The 19,836-nt window shown below is 42.6% G+C and overlaps 1 protein-coding gene across 1 annotated transcript in view; it reads left to right on the top strand.

Annotated features, from left to right (window-relative positions):
- MRPL1 (mitochondrial ribosomal protein L1) overlaps nucleotides 1–19,836 on the top strand; it is an 82,839-nt gene that overhangs the window by 27,842 nt on the left and 35,161 nt on the right. The window contains exons 5-6 of the mRNA XM_073637085.1: nucleotides 5,674–5,745; nucleotides 17,201–17,312. Coding sequence (XP_073493186.1) covers nucleotides 5,674–5,745; nucleotides 17,201–17,312 — 184 coding nt within the window. The remainder of the gene's footprint in view (nucleotides 1–5,673; nucleotides 5,746–17,200; nucleotides 17,313–19,836) is intronic.

Raw genomic sequence — 19,836 nt, 5'->3', positions numbered from 1 at the left:
TTAACACCTAAACAGAAAAAAACAAGGTTACAATGGGCTAAGGAAAAGCAATCGTGGACTGTGGATGACTGTATGAAAGTTCTCTTCATTGATGAATCGCGAATCTGCATTGGGCAAGGTGATGATGCTGGAACTTTTGTTTGGTGCCGTTCCAATGAGATTTATAAAGATGACTGCATGGAGAGAACATGCAAATTTCCACAGTCATTGATGATATGGGGCTGCATGTCCGGTAAAGGCACTGGGGAGATGGCTGTCATTACATCTTCAATAAATGCCCAAGTTTACATTGATATTTTGGACAGTTTTCTTATCCCATCAATTGAAAGGATGTTTGGGGATGATGACATCATTTTTCAAGATGATAATGCATCCTGCCATAGAGCAAAAACGGTGAAAACATTCCTTGAAAGAAGACACACAAGGTCAATGTCATGGCCTGCAAATAGTCCGGATCTCAATCCAATTGAAAATCTTTGGTGGAAGTTGAAGAAAATGGTCCATGACAAGGCTCCAACCTGCAAAGCTGATCTGGCAACAGCAATCAGAGAAAGTTGGAGCCAGATTGATGACGTGTACTGTTTGTCACTCATTAAGTCCATGCCTCAGAGACTGCAAGCTGTTATTAAAGCCAGAGGTGGTGCAACAAAATACTAGTGATGTATTGGAGTGTTCTTTTGTGTGTTTGTTTTTCATGATTCCATACTTTTTTCCTCAGAATTGAGTGATTCCATAAATTTTTCCCTCTGCTTGGTCTGAAAAAAAATTACCCTTACTGAGTACTACATTTTTTTTCTTGATAGATATATATGTGTGTGTGTGTATATATATATATATATATATATATATATATATATATATATATATATATATATATATATATATATATATAATATATGTGTGTGTATGAATACGTATATATGTATGTGTGTGTGTGTGTGTGTGTATGTATGTGTGTGTATATATATATATACACACATACACACACACACACACACACACATACATACATATACACACACACACACACACATATATATATATATATATATATATATATATATATATATATATATATATATATATATAAATTTTAGATTTTTTGGTGGTGTGGGGTTCATTTCTGGTATTGGGAAATTGGAGGGGTGTTTTTTTATATAATATATCTCTATATGGGACCTATATGTATATACATGCTGTGGGTGAAATAAATATTGAACATGTCATAGTTTTTTAACCCCTTCGCAACCTTGAGTTTTGTCGTTTTTGCTTTTTCGTTTTTTGCTCCCCTTGTTCCCAGAGCCATAGCGTCTTTATTTTTTGGGCAATATGGCCGTGTGAGGGCTTATTTTTTGCGGGACAAGTTGTACTTTTCAACGCCATTACTAGTTTTACCATATCGCGTACGGGAACACGGGAAAAAAATTCCAAGTGCGGTAAAATTGCAAAAAAAGTGCAATACCACAGTTGTTTTTTATTTATTTTTTTTACGACGTTCACTGAATGCTAAAACTGACCTGCCATTCTTATTCTCCAGGTCATTACGAGTTTGTAGACACCAAACATGTACAGGTTATTTTATATTTAAGTGGTGAAAAAAAATTCCAAAATTTGGTAAAAAAAAACTAAAAAAAAATAGCGCCATTTTCTGAGACCTGTAGCGTCTCCATTTTTCGGGATCTGGGGCCGGGTGATGGCTTATTCTTTACATGCCGAGCTGACGTTTTTATTGATAACATTTTGGGGTAGATCCGATGTTTTGATCGCCCGTTATTGCATTTTATTGCAATTTTGCGGCGACCAAAAAACGTAATTCTGGCGTTTAGAATTTTTTTCACGTTACACCGTTTACCGATCGGATTAATTCTTTTTTTATATTGATAGATCGGGCGATTCTGAACGCAGCGATACCAAATATGTGTATGTGGGGGGTTTTTTTTAGATTTTATTTTGAATGGGGCGAAAGGGGGGTGATTTAAACTTTTATATTTTTTTTATTTTTTTATATTTTTAAAAACATTTTTTTTTCACTTACTGCATGCTTCAATAGTCTCCATATGAGACTAGAAGCAGCAGTTGTCTGATCGTCTCTGCTACATACAGGGGATCAGCAGATCCCCTGCATATAGCAGAAATGGTCCTGTGCTATGAGCGCCGACCACTAGGTGGCGCTCATAGCGACGAGATCATGACAACCACAGGCGTCTGCTGCAGACCCTGGGTTGTCATGAACGCCCATCGGCGACCCGCGATCACGTGACGGGGTCGCCGGTGGGCGGGGCTTATGACGCGCAACCCGGAAGCGCGCGTTAAATGCTGCTGTCGGAGATTGACAGCGGCATTTAACATGTTAACAGCCGCAGGTGGATCGCGATTCCACCCGCGGCTGTTGCGGGCACATGTCAGCTGTAAGAATCAGCTGACATGTGCTCGGTTCAGTGAGGGCTCATCGCAGCAGCCCTCACTGAACCGGGGGTACGCAAATGTGCGTACTAAGACGTCATGGGCTCTAAAGGGGTTAAGTAAATCTATTACTAAAGGTGCTATTGACATGAAATTCCCACCAGATGTCGGTAACAACTCTCCCAATCCACACAGGCAAAGAAATCAAACCATAGATGTCCATAAATTAGGTTGTGTAAGAAAATGAATTTACACAGGGAAAAGGTATTGAACACATCATCTTTCCATTTTTGATCCAAGTATCAGATCAAAATTACCTATATAAGTCTACTGATCTGTGAAAATGACTGACTGCACACAAATGCACTCCTTGTGCTGTCTGTTTTAACATTGTAATAAATATAAGAAGCTTTGAATTGTATTTATGTAATCAGTGAGAATTACTCATAAAACACTGATGGTAAAAACTAACACACTGATGAAATACTGAAGAACCTTGGATCAAAAATACTGATGAAATTGGGACTGTTTGTGTCCCGGAGAAATTGCTGCTGTCTGAATGAGCCCTGAGAAGCATTGGTTACACCATAAATATCTGTGCTGTGCACCATTGATCCCTAAGCGGTGGTGCAGGAGCCACATTTCCATTGTGGCAGATTGTCAGACACTCGAAATCCTATCTGTTACCAAGTACAAAAGGTTGTGAAGTAAACAATGTAGGGCATAAGGTGGCTAACTGCACCACTATAATGAAAGGCTATTCTGGTTGGTGGACAAACCTAATGAAGTCTAGACGCCATACTCAGAAAAAGAAGTGTTAAACCGTGAATGAAGAAGCAGCTCATCGTGGGGGAATGCCGAGCACAGCTGCCATTGGGAATGTTAGCTGCCACTTCCTTAGCGGACATTGAATGTTGGAATGTGTAATCTAAAGAACGGTTTTATGAGGACACTGGGACAGATTCACTAAAACTGCCTAATTATTATACCTTGTGAACTTAGGCTAAAAAGCCTGAGAGTGCACCAAATTGATCACAATGGCTCAAGATGTCTAATAAATATTGAGCATTTTTAAATGCTTGTCTAATTTTACAGCACTTGTTAATTGAGTAAAGCACCACTCCAGCATATTAATTTTATTTCCGCGATGGATTGGTGCTACTAATGTAAGTTCCTTGACTTTAGTATTATACTTACTAGCTGCCATCTTCAGCTCTTCCCGATGCCGCTCCAGTCTCGCTCCGCCATCTTGTGACCACAATTTCTGACTGACCGTAAGTGAGAGGTAACTGTCACAAGTCTTCAATGTAAGTCTGAGAGCCTCATTCTGGTCTTGTTCTGGCTCTCATAGGCTTACTGTACATTGAGCTGTGACTTCCGGATCACCCAACGAACAATGGAACGATCCAACAGGTCATGAACTGCTAAAGACCAGCAGGAGCGGCACTGATAACAAAAGAAGACTGTGGCTAGTAAGTATAAGACTGGGTGCAGGGAACTTAGATTAGTAGCACCACTACAGCGCTGCAATAAAAATAAATGCTGGAGTGGGGCTTTAAACCATTCTGGAAATGATTTTGACACAATTTTAGTGCAAGCTCTAGCAGCTAAACCTAAAGTGCCTTGAAAAAGTATTCATACCCCATGAACTTTTCCACATTTTGTCACGTTACACCCAAAGACTTAAATGTATTTTATTGGGATTTTATATGATTTACCAACACAAAGTAGCAAGTATTTGTGAAGTGTAAAGGAAATGATACATGGTTTTCTAATTTTTTTTTAAATATAAATCTGAAAATTGTGATGTGCATTTGTATTCAGCCCCCCTGAGTCAGTACTCTTGTAGGACCAACTTTCGCTGCAATTACTGCTGCAAGTCTTTTGTGGTATGTCTCTACCAGCTTTCCACATCTAGAGGCTGACATTTTTGACCATTCTTCTTTGCACACTAGCTCTAGCTCAGTGAGATTGGATGGAGAGCGTCTGTGAACAGCAATTTCCAAATCTTGCCACAGATTCTCAATGAGATTTACGTCTGGACTGTGACTGGGCCATTCACACATATGAATATGCTTTTATTTAATCGATTTCATTATAACTCTGGCAGTATGTTTAAGGTTGTTGTCTTGCTGGAAGGTGAACCTACGTCCCAGTCTGAAGTCCTCTGCAGCCTTTAACATTTTTTTTTCTCCAGTATTGTCCTGTATTTAGCTCCATCATTTTCCAATCAACTCTGATCAGCTTCCCTGGCTCTGCACCCTCACAGCATGATGCTGCTACCACCATGTTTGACAGTTGATATGGTGTTTTCAGGGTAATGTGCAGTGTTAGTTTTCCGCCACATATAGCGTTTTGCATTTAGCCCAAAAAGTTCTACTTTGGTCTCATCTGACCAGAGCCTCTTCTCCCACATGCTAACTGTGTTCCCTACATGGCTTTTTGCAAAGTGCAAATAGGACTTCTTTTTTCTTGCTTTCAAAAATGGCTTTTTCCTTGACACTCTTCCATAAAGAACAGATTTGTGGAGTATATGACTAATAGTTGTCCTATGGACAGATTCTCCTACTTGAGCTGTGGGTCACTGCAGCTCTTCCAGAGTGACCATGGGCCTCTTGGCTACTTACTAATTAGTCCTCTCCTTACATGGGATGTAATTTAAGAGGATGGCCTTGTTTTAGTAGGGTTGCAGTTGTGCCATACTCCTTCCATTTTTGGATGATAGGTTGAACAATGCTCTGTGAGATGTTTTTTTGTTTGTTTTTTTATAACCTAACCCTTCTTTACTCTTCTCCACAATGTTATCATTAACCTGTCTGGTGTGTTCTTTGGTTTTCATGATGCTGTTTGAGCCCTAATGTTCTCAACAAACCTCTGAGGCCTTTACAGAACAGCTGTAGTTATACTGAGAATACTTGCTACTTTGTGTTGATATCTCACATAAAATCCCAATAAAATCCATTTGTTTGTCTGTGTAACGTGGAAAAGTTCACAGGAGTTTGAATACTTTTTAAAGGCATTCTATGCCTTCTCCAATTGTATATTATACACTCTGTGAAGCAAGGTGCAAAAAGTGTCTTAAAATAAATTTGCCACAAATTACACCAGAATTTTAGGATATTTTTTATCAGTAAACCTCTCCCTATTCCATCGGACGCAGCAAGGAACGTATACAATTAATGACTTACAAATAGGACAGTTTTACCTTCTTCAGTCCCTTTGTTTCACACTGACCTGGTTTTGTGTGTGTTTTTTTCCTTCTCTCTGCAGAAGGCAGAAGAAGCTGAGATTGCAAAAAAGAACGGAGCTGCATTTGTTGGAGGGATTGAGCTCATCCCGCAGGTATCATATTTCATGCCTGTAAATTCATTGCTGCCATGCATAACATTCTGCACCGTGGCTTTCATGCTATGTAGACTCAACAAACTGTAAATGACTGAACCGTATAATGTCGGATTGCTAGCTGTGTTACTTTTAGGTCTTGCAAACCAGATCTGCTGCTTTGTCATTATCTGAGGAATGGACACACGACTATCTCACATTCCACTTTAGGCTTCTGATCTAAAAAGCTTATGTCTTATGTGAAAAACTGCCTTGCAGTACTTCAAAGAGAAGAGCTGATGTACAACTTGGTAGTTGGCTCATTATGTTTCTAGAGTTGTCTCAGTGTGCTTGCTACCAAAGCTTTGAGAATTCTTGTTAGGTTGTGGAATCACGCGTTGGTAAGATATTCTTTTTTTTTTTTTTTCCTAGTGCATACAAAGAAAGTTGTACATCTCCTTGTAGACATTGTTGGATTCTAACTATTTTCCACATTTTAACTGCTGATCAAATCGATAACTATGTACCTGGGAACTTCTCAATACCCAGGAACAACATGACGAAATACAGTAATAGAAATTCTGATGGCATTGGAGTGACGATTCAACCATTATATTAATGCCAGTATGTGTAATAGTAGATAGATCTGCACTCCATATGTAGGAATGGCTTTAGAACGTTTAGTTTTTATTCCCCAGATTCATGTAAAATACTGCGTACGAGACAAATTATCTTGTACGCAACGTTTCGGATCAAAGACCCTTCGAGTGTAATAGACTTTTCAAGGGTATACACTGGTCCAAAAGTACAGGGAAATTTTTCCTGTGTCATGGACCTAGATGATAACATGTGGCAACAACTGTGGTGTGGTGACTTAAGTTACCATACCCGATCAAAGGTCTTTGACCCGAATCATTACATACAATTAGGTCCATATATATTTGGACAGAGACAACATTTTTCTAATTTTGGGTCTAGACATTACCACAATGAATTTTAAACAAAACAATTCAGATGCAGTTGAAGCTCAGACTTTCAGCTTTCATTTGAGGGTATCCACATTAAAATTGGATGAAGGGTTTAGGAGTTTCAGCTCCTTAACATGTGCCACCCTGTTTTTAAAGGGACCAAAAGTAATTGGACAATTGACTCCAAGGCTATTTCATGGACAGGTGTGGGCAATCCCTTCGTTATGTCATTCTCAATTAAGCAGATAAAAGGCCTGGAGTTGATTTGAGGTGTGGTGCTTGCATTTGGAAGGTTTTGCTGTGAAGTAAACATGCGGTCAAAGGAGCTCTCCATGCTGGTGAAACAAGCCGTCCTTAAGCTGCAAAAACAGAAAAAACCCATCCGAGAAATTGCTACAATATTAGGAGTGGCAAAATCTACAGTTTGGTACATCCTGAGAAAGAAAGAAAGCACTGGTGAACTCATCAATGCAAAAAGACCTGGGCGCCCACGGAAGACAACAGTGGTGGATGATCGCAGAATAATCTCCATGGTGAAGAGAAACCCCTTCACAACAGCCAACCAAGTGAACAACACTCTCCAGGAGGTAGGCGTATCAATATCCAAATCTACCATAAAGAGAAGACTGCATGAGAGTAAATACAGAGGGTTCACTGCACGGTGCAAGCCACTCATAAGCATCAAGAATAAAAAGGCTAGACTGGACTTTGCTAAAAAACATCTAAAAAAGCCAGCACAGTTCTGGAAGAACATTCTTTGGACAGATGAAACCAAGATCAACCTCTACCAGAATGATGGAAAGAGAAAAGTATGGCGAAGGCGTGGTACAGCTCATGATCCAAAGCATACCACATCATCTGTAAAACACGGTGGAGGCAGTGTGATGGCTTGGGCATGCATGGTTGCCAGTGGCACTGGGTCACTAGTGTTTATTGATGATGTGACACAGGACAGAAGCAGCCGAATGAATTCTGATGTATTCTGAGCCTTACTGTGTGCTCAGATCCAGCCAAATGCAGCCAAACTGATTGGTCGTCATTTCATACTACAGATGGACAATGACCCAAAACATAAAGCCAAAGCATCCCAGGAGTTTATTAAAGCAAAGAAGTGGAATATTCTTGAATGGCCAAGTCAGTCACCTGATCTCAACCCAATTGAGCATGCATTTCACTTGTTAAAGACTAAGCTTCAGACAGAAAGGCCCACAAACAAACAGTAACTGAAAACCACCGCAGTGAAGGCCTGGCAGAGCATCAAAAAGGAGGAAACACAGCATCTGGTGATGTCCATGAGTTCAAGACTTCAGGCAGTCATTGCCAACAAAGGGGTTTCAACCAAGTACTAGAAATGAACATTTTATTTACAATTATTTAATCTGTGCAATTACTTTTGGTCCCTTTAAAAACAGGGTGGCACATGTTAAGGAGCTGAAACTCCTAAACCCTTCATCCAATTTTAATGTGGATACCCTCAAATGAAAGCTAAAAGTCTGAACTTCAACGGCATCTGAATTATTTTGTTTAAAATTCATTGTGGTAATGTCTAGAACCAAAATTAGAAAAATGTTGTCTCTGTCCAAATATATATGGACCTAACTGTAAGTAATACTTTGTTTCACATGCCGTGTGTTGCTTGGATCAGGAAAAGAAAAATGTAACTTTCTGAAGGCATACCTGCGTATGGAGTGCTGTTCTACTGACGGTTTGGCCGAATTCCAACTTCCTTGCATCATGGTCCAACAACAGGTCTTCTGACCTTAACTTCACAGCTTTGTAGGCTTATATGAGGCTGCTAAGTTGGGGTCAGAAGACCCATGGCTAGTACATGCATCATGTTCATATCGGGCCATAACGCGAAGACATCTGAATTTGGCCTTTCACATACTAACATTTCTCAATACGCCTTCCACGACAGTATTGGAGGATGTTGTCCACGCCCTATTGGGGGACAGGAGCATAGAGAGATTAAAATCCCCAGTGTTTTTCCTGTCCCCCTTGGGGCATGAAGAGATCCTGCAGTGCTGTCGGGCCGGCAGGGCAGCGCTGTATTTCCTTTACCTGTATGCCGGGCAGTGGTCGGTCGGGGTGCTCCCTACTCCCTCCTTGCTGCTCCCCTTTGGGGGACCACCCTGGCTTCCTGAGGGTAAAGCAAGCCAGGGGATCGCTCATGCCGGAGGCCACTCCTGTCCCCCGGCATCTCCTCTTTCCTGGAGCGCAGACGTTGCGGCGCACACGGGCATCCCCGCGGTGACATCGACATGCGCGCACCGGAAGTGGCGTCGCCGCAGGCCTGCCGCTCCAGCCTGAGCGTTCCACGCTGCATGTGGATTCCATGCTCCTGAACCGATGGGCGGTTTGGGCACACACGCGCCAGTTGACGTCGCTGCGGTCCCATCTCTCCGGTCGGGGCGTTCCACGTGGGACGCTGAATGACAGGACCAAAGGCCCATACCAAACCTGGATTGGCCCTTAACCCTAGAACGCATGACAATAAAAATCTACACTTTCACATACCTGGGGCCTTTTAGGCCCGTGTGCAAATAATAAATAAATGACCAACTGGAAATGACAAACAACTATATACCTGAGGAATACCTAGAGTTTCAAAATTCTAACTAAAGAAATCTTGCAGAAAATAGAAAACAATTAACAGGGCGGGCCTAAAAGGCCCCAGGTATGCGTTCTAGGGTTAAAGTGACCGGAAAGGGGATGGAATTGAGGTCCCTTGCTGGGAGGCACGGTTTTATTTAAAACCCGCCTGAAGACATCAAAAGGTAAGGCTATTCCCACCATATTCCAACTATGGAAGGTGATAGGTCCTGTACCCCTGCATCTGCAGAGCCCAGCATGCCCTTGGCTACAGTGAGTAGTACCTGGGTGGTCACTATGGGGTTATCTTGGCCTCCTTTTAGATGACACTAGATCTCCCCTCCTTCTATTTCACATGGGTCCCCTTCTCTTCCCCTTTCTTAGGAAGACAAGGCCCCCGCTTCTAATAAGGATAAAGACCAGCCCTGTAGATGTGGCATCTGTACAAAAAATCTGTCCTCATCCTATAAGAAGAAGTTGTCAGCCCTGTACGGATAAAATAATTAGAGAAGAAAACCCCTCACTGATCGAGGAGCTTAGATCACTCGTTAAGCAGGAGGTCCAGGTGGTTAGACAGGAGTTCCAGGCCTCCTTTGCTGCCCTGCCTGTCTATTCCTCCTCCAGGCCCTCTCCCCCTAAGAAGAGAAAGATCCAAGAGTTAGACTCAGATGTGGTCTCTATGGATGCTAATAGCTCAGCCTCTGATGATTTTGAGGAATTGGCATCCGTAGGGCCTGCCAAAGCAGTCGAAACCGGTAGATATTATTTTTCCTCGGACAACTTAGAGGAACTACTGGACGCTGTTAGAGTCACTATGGGGCTGGAAGAAGTGGAGGTTCCCTGTTCTGTTCTGGATGAGATGTTTAGGGGTCTTAAAACCAAGAAACAGACTGGGTTTCCAGTCCATGAGGTAATTAGGGATCTCATCCGACAGGAATGGGAGTCCCCGGAAAATCGCCTCACCACCCCTTCGGAATTAAAACATAGGTTTCCGTTAGAGGGTGAAGGTTTTGAATGGGAAGTCCCTAAAGTAGACATCCAGGTGGCTAGGGTAGTGAGGAAAACCTCACTTCCCTTTGAGGACTCGTCCCAATTAAAGGATCCTTTGGACCGCAAAATGGAAAGCGTCCTTAAAAAATCATGGGAAACTTCCTCTGCCTCTCTGAGTCAATATTTCCTCGACTTGTGTGGCCAGATCCCTCTTCAAATGGCTGACCCAACTGGAGGAACATCTGTCTCAGGGCACGTCCAGGGCAGATCTGCTTGACTCCATCCCTCTCCTTCAAAAAGCCACAGGTTTCTTAGCGGACGCCTCGGCTGAGTCAGTCCGTATCGCGGCCAGGGCAGCTGTCCTGTCCAATACTGCTCGCCGTGCACTATGGCTCAAAACATGGAGTGGTGACGTCACCTCTAAAATCAAGCTCTGTTCCATTCCATTCCAAGGAAAATATGTATTTGGCCAAGCCCTGTATGAAATCCTGGAAAAGGCCTCGGACAGGAAGAAAACCCTTCCTGAACAGAAACAGGCTAAGAAACTGTTCCTTTCGGCCTTCCCAAAGTCACCCCTCACAGTATAGAGGGAAGGGAAAATCTGGGCGCTGGAGCTATCCCAAAGGCAGCAAGGGTCGCAACATCCTTGTACCCCAAGAACTAGAAGAATATAGCAATATAAAATATATAATTTTATTATTATCAATTAAAAAAGACTCATGATATATAAAGTGCAAATGGAGGGATACACAACTAAAATTAGGGGGTACCTGGGCAAATCAGTATATTAGTACATTATACAATTTATGTGCCTGGTCTGAACATAGTGAATTTTAAGTACATGCCATATACTGGTTACATAATAATGGTTACATAAAGTGCATACCATATAGTGGTTACCCCATATTAAAGTGCAGTGTGCGATTGGAAGAGATGCCCTTTACCCAACTGTTGCCAGTGTTTCTAATACTTTGCGTTAGAAGTGGCAGGAGACTATTACAGGGAGTTTGCTACACACAGTATTTTTTATTAACCCAACAGTGAAGGTTGGGTATGCCAGATGGAAGGGTGACGCGTTGGATTGGGGTCACCTGGGTCAGTACACATCTTAATTCTGTGTTCATTAATTGCTTGGTTTACTTTATTTATTATTATTTTTTCATCCTTATGGTACCTATTTATTTATTTAATCTATATTCATGGAATTTTATGTATATTGAGTTTGATTTATATAATGCATTTGGGCACACTGCACTTTAATATGGGGTAACCACTATATGGTATGCACTTTATGTAACCATTATTATGTAACCAGTATATGGCATGTATTTAAAATTCACTATGTTCAGACCAGGCACATAAATTGTATAATGTACTAATATACTGATTTGCCCAGGTACCCCCTCATTTTAGTTGTGTATCCCTCCATTTGCACTTTATATATCATGAGTCTTTTTTAATTGATAATAATTAAATTATATATTGCTATATTCTTCTAGTTCTTGTGTCATATATGTAGGTTGATTTAAAATTAGACACATTTACACTCTTGACTATCACAAATTTTGATATATATCCTTGTACCCCAGTAACAACACCAGTAGCAGGACAGGCAATGACTTGGTCCATGTAGGGGGGCGACTTTTCAATTTCGTTCCCCAGTGGCAGGCAATATCTTCCTGCCAGTGGATCCTCAATACCATCGAGGAGGGTCTTCTATTGGAATTCGAGAGTCGCCCCCCTCAGATCCTGAGGGTCACATCCCTTCCCTCTCGGGGGGCTCAGAATCTCCTATCGGTCGCCTTAAAAGACCTTCTGGATTCGGGAGTGGTGTCTCTAGTTCCCCCTGGCCAGGAGGGGACGGGTCACTACTCAAAAATATTCCTAATACTTAAACCATCAGGGACCCCACGCATCATAATCAACCTGAAGTCCCTAAACCATCACATCAAATACCGACGTTTCAAGATGGAGTCTATAAAATCAACTATTCCCCTAATAGGGAAAGACTTCGTCATGGCAACCATAGATTTAAAGGATGCGTACTACCGTGTGCCGATTCATCAGTCCTGAGGTTTGCAGTCCTCAGGGACAATATAACAGTTCACTACCAGTACAACGTACTGCCCTTCGGCATCTCTTCAGCACCCCGGGTGTTTACGAAGATCATGGCAAAAGTCATCGCACTCATCCAGAAATAGGGCGTGTGCATAATTCCATACTTGGACGACATGTTACTTGTCGCTCCCTCAGTAGCAACTCTCAATCTTCACGTCTCTATAACCTTAAGAACCCTTCGGTCTTTAGGTTGGATCCCAAACCTAAAAAAATCGGAACTCCTCCCTTCCTCAAGGAGGAAATTCCTTGGTGTATTGCTGGACTCCAACAAACAGATGTCCTTTCTACCATTGGAGCATCAGACCACTCTCAATTCCAAAATCTCAAATTTCAGACGCCAAGAAAATCCAACGTTGAGAGCGATAATGTCTGTATTGGGGTCTATGACAGCCTGTATCCAGTTGGTGTTGTGGGCCCAGGCCCACTCAAGGCCTCTTCAGGATCATATCCTAAGATCCTGGAACAGACAAAGGGACTCACTAAACAAACGGTTCAGGACCCCGGTCGGATAAAAGCTTCTTTTTCTTGGTGGCTAAGCTCCCTAAATCTTCAGAGGGGGATTTTTTGGACCCAGGACCCTCTGATTACAGTGACTACCGACGCCAGTCTACGAGGCTGGGGAGCTATGGTGGCCCAGATTCCCTTTCAAGGCAGATGGAGTCCCGAGATCAGTGCCAGATCTTCCAACTTCAGGGAGCTAATGGCGGTAGAAAAAACGCTCAGAGCAGCAGTCAACTTAATCCAGGGTTCTCACATCAAGATTCTCTCGGACAATGTGACTACAGTTGCCTTCCTTCGTCATCAAGGAGGTACGAAGGTACACAGCCTAAAACAGATTGCAGGCCGAATATTTTTTTGGGCAGAACAACATCTATCACTTTCAGCAATCCACCTGAAAGGCTCAAACAATGTCCAAGCAGACTTTCTAAGCAGGGAAGATATCCAGCCAGGAGAATGGAGCCTGAATCCTCAGATTTTCCAGTCGCTGGTAGCCAAATGGGGTCTCCCCGAGGTAGATATTTGCCAGTTGGTCAAACGCAAAACTTCCCCTCTTCTTTTCTTTGGACAGACGAGACAAGGCCATGAATTTTGGACGCATTAGCCCATCCCTGGCATTTCAGGCTGGTCTATGCGTTCCCTCCGATACCGCTGATAGCAAGAACCATCCAGAAAGTCAGGATAGAGAGTAGCAACAATTCAGGTGGCCCCCGTGTGGCCCAAAAGGCCTTGGTTCGGGGCCATCACAGAACTCTGCCTAGAGGGTCCGGTAATACTACCACAGGTCAGCAACCTTCTCTCTCAAGGGCCCCTGTTCCATCCCAATCCTCAGTGGCTAAACCTAGCAGCCTGGTTACTGAAGCCGAGATCTTAAGATCCAAAGGTCTATCGGAAGAAGTTATAAAAACTCTTCAACAGAGTAGGAATCCAGTAACCAACGCGATATACGGCAAAATATGGAAAAAAATTCCTATCATGGTACGCTCCTGATACCTCACATCCCAACATTGCTCGGATCCTTGATTTTCTAGAGAGTGGATTGGAGTTGGGTCTCAAACCCAGCACTCTTAAGGTGCAGATTTCAGCCCTAAGTTCCATATTCGACCAAGATTTGGCCTCTCCTAGGTGGATCAAAAGATTCAGAACTTCAGCACTCAGACTTCACCCAAAAATTCAGTCTCATGTCCCATCCTGGGATCTAAATGTGGTACTCAAGGGTTTAACCCTCTCTCCCTTTTGAGCCTCTATCCTCTAGCTCAATACACACTCTCTCTCATAAGACTGCCTTCTTAGTAGCCATCACTTCAGCACTGAGAGTAGGAGCACTTCAGGCCCTTTCTATCAGAGAACCTTACATGAACTTGACCGTAGATAGTATTACGCTTCGCCTGGACCCTTCCTTTCTCCCAAAGGTAGTTACGGACTTCCATCGTTTCCCGGAAAATCATTCTTCCATCGTTCCCAGGAAATCATCCTTCCCTCCTTCTGCCAGAATCCTTCCAATCCAAAGGAAGCAGAGTTCCACCTCCTAGATGTCCGCAGAACTGTCCTTTATTATCTTCAACAAACTGAGTCTTGGAGATTGGATGGAAACCTATTTATACAGCTCTCAGAACAGAGGAAGGAAGGCAGCTAAGTCCACTATAGCAAACTGGATCAAAAAGGCAATTGGGGAAGCTTATAGCAATCAACAAATGAATCCACTGATTGCCTTAAAGGCTCATTCTACCAGATCCACATCAACTTCATGGGCCGAAAGAGCGGGCGCTTCTACTGAGCAGATTTGCAGGGCAGCTACATGGTCTTCCCTTCATACGTTTTCTAAACATTATAGATTAGACTTATCATCCACTAGGGATTTAGCCTTTTGTAGGAAAGTCCTACAAGCTATTGTCCCTCCCTAGTAAAATATCGTTGGAATTCCTCCAATGCTGTCGTGGAAGGCGTATTGAGAAAATAGAATTAGTCCTTACTGGTAATTCGGTTTCTAGAAGCCTTCCACGACAGCACGAATTTCCCTCCCTTTGGATTCCATATAACTGTCAGGTAACCATTTTTCCAGGTGATCTTGGTAAACACTGGGGACTGACGGTGAGGAGGGGCTTTTAATCTATGTTCCTGTCCCCCAATAGGGCATGGACAACAGCCTCCAATGCTGTCGTGGAAGGCTTCTAGAAACCGAATTACCAGTAAGGACTAATTCTATTTTTTAGAAGCTGTGGTCATCTCCACCTGAATGTGCACCTGCATTCACGGACTTAAAAAATGAAACTTGTGCTGCCTGAAATTTGACATTAACCCCTTCACCACCATGGATTTTTCAGTTTTTGTATTTTACTGCCCTTCTTCCCAAAGCCATAACTTTTTTATTTTTCCGTCAATATGGTCGTGTGAGAGCTTGTTTTTTGCAAGACAAGATGTACTTTTGAACGACACTAATGATTTTGCCATAAAGTGTACTAGAAAATGGGAAAAAAAATTCCAAGTGTGTTAAAATTGCAAACAAACTTGCAATTTCACAATTATTCATTTATTTTTATCATGTTCATTAAATGATAAAACTGATCTGCCATTTGGATTCTTCAGGTCATTGCAAGTTCGTAGATACCAAATATGTACATGTTCTTTTTTATTTGTGGTGAAAAAAAAATCCAAAGTTTGTAAAAAATAAAAAAAATGGCTCCATTTTCGGAGCCCTGTAGCATCTCCATTTTTCAGAATGTGGGGCCGGGTGAGTTTTTTTTGTGCACCGACCTGATGTTTTTATTGATTGTTGTTATTACATTTTAATGCTAAGTGGCAGCGACCAAAAAACGCAATTCTGGTGTTTTTGATTTTTTTTCTCATTACGCTGTTTTTCGTATTATTTCTTTTTATATATTGATCGGATGATTCTGAACGCGGAAATACCAAATATGTGTATTTTTGTTTTTTGGTGTTTTTTTTACTTTGAATGGGGCGAAAGGGGGGTGATATACACTTTTTACATTTTTAAAAAAAACGTTTTTTTTTTTTTTTTTTTTTACTTTTTGCATGCTTCAATAGTCTCCATAGGAGACTAGTAGCTGCATTTATCTGATCCCCCTCTGCTACATACAAGCGATGATCAGATCGCCTGTGTGTAGCAGAAATGCTCACTTGCTATGACAATGGCAGACCCCAGGTTGTCATGCCAACCCATCGGTGACCTGCAATCATGTGACGGGGTCACCCATTGCGCTTTTTTAATTGTTTTATTTTGAATGGGATGAAAGGGGGGTGATTTGAACTTTATTTTTTTTATATTTTTAAAAACTTTTTTTAAAACAACTTTTTACATGCTTCAATAGTCTCCATAGGAGACTTGAAGCCGCGATCATCCGATCACTCATGTTACACATAGCAGGGCTTCAGCTCATTTGCTATGAGCGCCGGCAATGACCACCACAGGGCTCTCCTGCAGACCCCGGGTTGTCATGCCAACCCATCGGCGCCCTGCGGTCGAGTGGCAGGGGCGTTGATGGGTGGAGCCAATGACGCGCTTCTGGCGTGATCATGTTAAATTAACAGCTGCATCTAACATGTTAGCAGCGCCAGGTGGATCACGATTCCTCCCACGGCTGTTAGTGACACATGTCAACTGATGAAATGAGCTATAATATGCCTGAAAAGGTGCGGGCTCATCGCACCAAAAAGGAGTAGGCGACCTCTATATAGGTCGTAAAGGGTTAAAACAAATGCTGTAATTGACTTCAATATTGATTTTTAGTTTTTTCATTATTTATTCATAATATATGTGGTTATGTATTTGCTCTTATGGTATGTTCTCACAGTTTTTTTACAAGGATTTTGAAGCAGCTTCTACTCAACATCCACACAAACTTGTTTCAAGTACTTTTTTGAAGAAACGTGTATATTTTAATAAGCAATTGTTTCTAAAGTACCGTGTTTGTGTGGGTTTCCTCCCACACTCCAAAGACATACTGATAGGGAGTGTACCGTAGATTGTGAGCCTCAATGGGGACAAAGCCCATAATGTCTGTAAATTTGTCTGAATTGTAAAGCGCTGCGGAATATGTTGGCACTATATAAATAAAAAAGATTATTATTATACACAGTGAAGTTTTTTTATAGTTTGTGTGCATTTCCCAAATCTATAGGAAAGGATTTGAAGCAGAATCCACTCCAAAATCCTCAAAAAAAAACTCCTTGTGGATATACCCTTATAAGTTTACAGTTGGCTTTGATTCCTGATTCTTTCTCAGTGATTACCCTTAACTTTTAAGTTGGAGACCCGTCTTAACTAATGTTAAAAAATGTTGACATTGCAGATTCTAAACGATGAAGTACAAGCAGATTTTTACATCGCAACACCTGATATCATTGCCAAACTAAATATTCTCAAAAATAAGCTGAGGAAAAAATTCCCAAAATCGAAAAGAGGTAATATACATTTTATTGTTTCACTAATGTTTTCAGCACTTTTAATTTCCCATCCTAGTGGTTGAAACATCTCTACTTGGCAGTCATTTGAAGGTACCTTCCACTTGTCTTGACAGTCAGTTAAAGTAGTATGGAGAATTCGCGAAATAGGTGTGGAACTGTATGTGAAGAATAATGTTCATGCTCCTCCGGAGTTCTGTGTAGGTTTAGAGACCTTGTCAGGGGCTTCATTAGAGGCAGAAGCTCTGAGAGAGGAGAGGTAGATGTGTACTAACAGATGCTGTGTGAGGAAGCTGTACACAATCTGCAACAGGCTTTGTGGTGGGCAAAGCAGATGACAGGTTCTCTGGGTGCAGTGGGTGTGAGGGGTTCACAAAGAGGCAAAGAATTAAAAACGAAATTCTGCATCTGAAGCTGCTGCTTGTACGGAAAGCGATCAGTAGCTCCTTGATCTCCCTGACTTTCTTACCAATGGGAAGAGACATTGTAGACTCACTCAGAGAAGAACTGGAACACTAAAATGAAACCGCTACTTGGTCTTCTAGATCAATTCCAGCAATATATACACTGCTCAAAAAAAATAAAGGGAACACTTAAACAACAGAATATAACTCCAAGTAAATCAAACTTCTGTGAAATCAAACTGTCCACTTAGGAAGCAAAACTGATTGACAATCAATTTCACATGCTGTTGTGCAAATGGAATACACAATAGATAGAAATTATTGGCAATTATCAAGACACCCTCAATAAAGGAGTGGTTCTGCAGGTGGGGACCACAGACCACATCTCGGTACCAATGCTTTCTGGCTGATGTTTTGGTCACTTTTGAATTTTGGTTGTGCTTTCATACTCGTGGTAGCATGAGACGGACTCTACAACCCACAGAAGTTGCTCAGGTAGTGCAGCTCATCAAGGATGGCACATCAATGCGAGCTGTGGCAAGAAGGTTTGCTGTGTCTGTCAGTGTAGTGTCCAGAGGCTGGAGGTACTACCAGTAGACAGGCCAGTACACCAGGAGACGTGGAGTGGGCCGTAGGAGGGCAACAACCCAGCAGCAGGACCGCTACCTCCGCCTTTGTGCAAGGAGGAACAGGAGGAGCACTGCCAGAGCCCTGAAAAATGACCTCCAGCAGGCCACAAATGTGCATGTGTCTGCACAAACGGTTAGAAACCGATTTCATGAGGGTGGTATGAGGGCCCAACGTCCACAGATGGGGGTTGTGCTCACAGCCCAACACCGTGCAGGACGCTTGGCATTTTCCACAGAACACCAGGATTGGCAAAGTCGCCACTGGCGCCCTGTGCTCTTCACAGATGAAAGTAGGTTCACACTGAGCACATGTGACAGAGTCTGGAGACGCCGTGGAGAGCGATCTGCTGCCTGCAACATCCTTCAGCATGACCGGTTTGGCAGTGGGTCAGTAGTGGTGTGGGGTGGCATTTCTTTGGAGGGCCCCACAGCCCTCCATGTGCTCGCCAGAGGTAGCCTGACTGCCATTAGGTACCGAGATGAGATCCTCAGACCCCTTGTGAGACCATATGCTGGTGCGGTTGGCCCTGGATTCCTCCTAATGCAGGACAATGCCAGACGTCATGTGGCTGGAGTGTCAGCAGTTCCTGCAAGATGAAGGCATTGATGCTATGGACTGGCCTGCCCGTTCCCCCAGACCTAAATCCGATTGAGCCCATCTGGGACATCATGTCTTGCTCCATCCACCAACGTCACGTTGCACCACAGTCCAGGTCTGGGAGGAGATCCCACAGGAGACTATCCGCAACCTCCTCAGGAGCATGCCCAGGCATTGTAGGGAGGTCATACAGGCACGTGGAGGCCACACACAATACTGAGCCTCATTTTGACTTGTTTTAAGGACATTACATCAGCCTGTAGTGTGTTTTTCCACTTTAATTTTGGGGGTGACTCCAAATCCAGGCCTCCATTGGTTAATAAATTTGATTTCCATTGATGATTTTTGTGTGATTTTGTTGTCAGCACATTCAACCTTGTACAGAACAAAGTATTCAATGAGAATATTTCATTCATTCAGATGTGTTATTTGAGTGTTCCCTTTATTTTTTTGAGCAGTGTATTTAACTCTGGAACGCTGCGGCCTTTCAGAGAGAAACACAGTTTAATAACCGCCAGGGACCGAGCCGGAAGACAAGTTGGTCTTTTTATTTTTCTCTGAAAATGCAGCAGCATTTCAGAGTTAAACAAATATGGCTGAAATTGTGCCGCCTCACTCTAAAACATGCTACCCAATCCATGATCAGCTGTCAGGTTCGCTTTAACACAGGACCCTGTCACACAGCTGTAGCTAATATTAACCAGCTAGTGCTTTCCTCTTCATTAGCAGAGGGCTCTTCCCTGGTTGATCCTGCGTACTGCAGTCTTTCTCAGATGTCATCCTGCCAGCATAGCTGTGCTGTGTCTAGAACAGAGCTTCTACTGTGAGGGATGATGCCACGGAAAGGGGAGGAGTCTCAATCATTTGGGTGTAGAGCTCATATCAGGAAGCAG

The sequence above is a fragment of the Phyllobates terribilis genome, unplaced genomic scaffold, assembly GCF_046119375.1.
Source record: "Phyllobates terribilis strain yellow unplaced genomic scaffold, ASM4611937v1 Scaffold_1__5_contigs__length_1240528914, whole genome shotgun sequence".
Taxonomy (NCBI): Eukaryota; Metazoa; Chordata; class Amphibia; order Anura; family Dendrobatidae; genus Phyllobates; species Phyllobates terribilis.
This window is presented reverse-complemented; position numbering and strand designations above follow the sequence as displayed.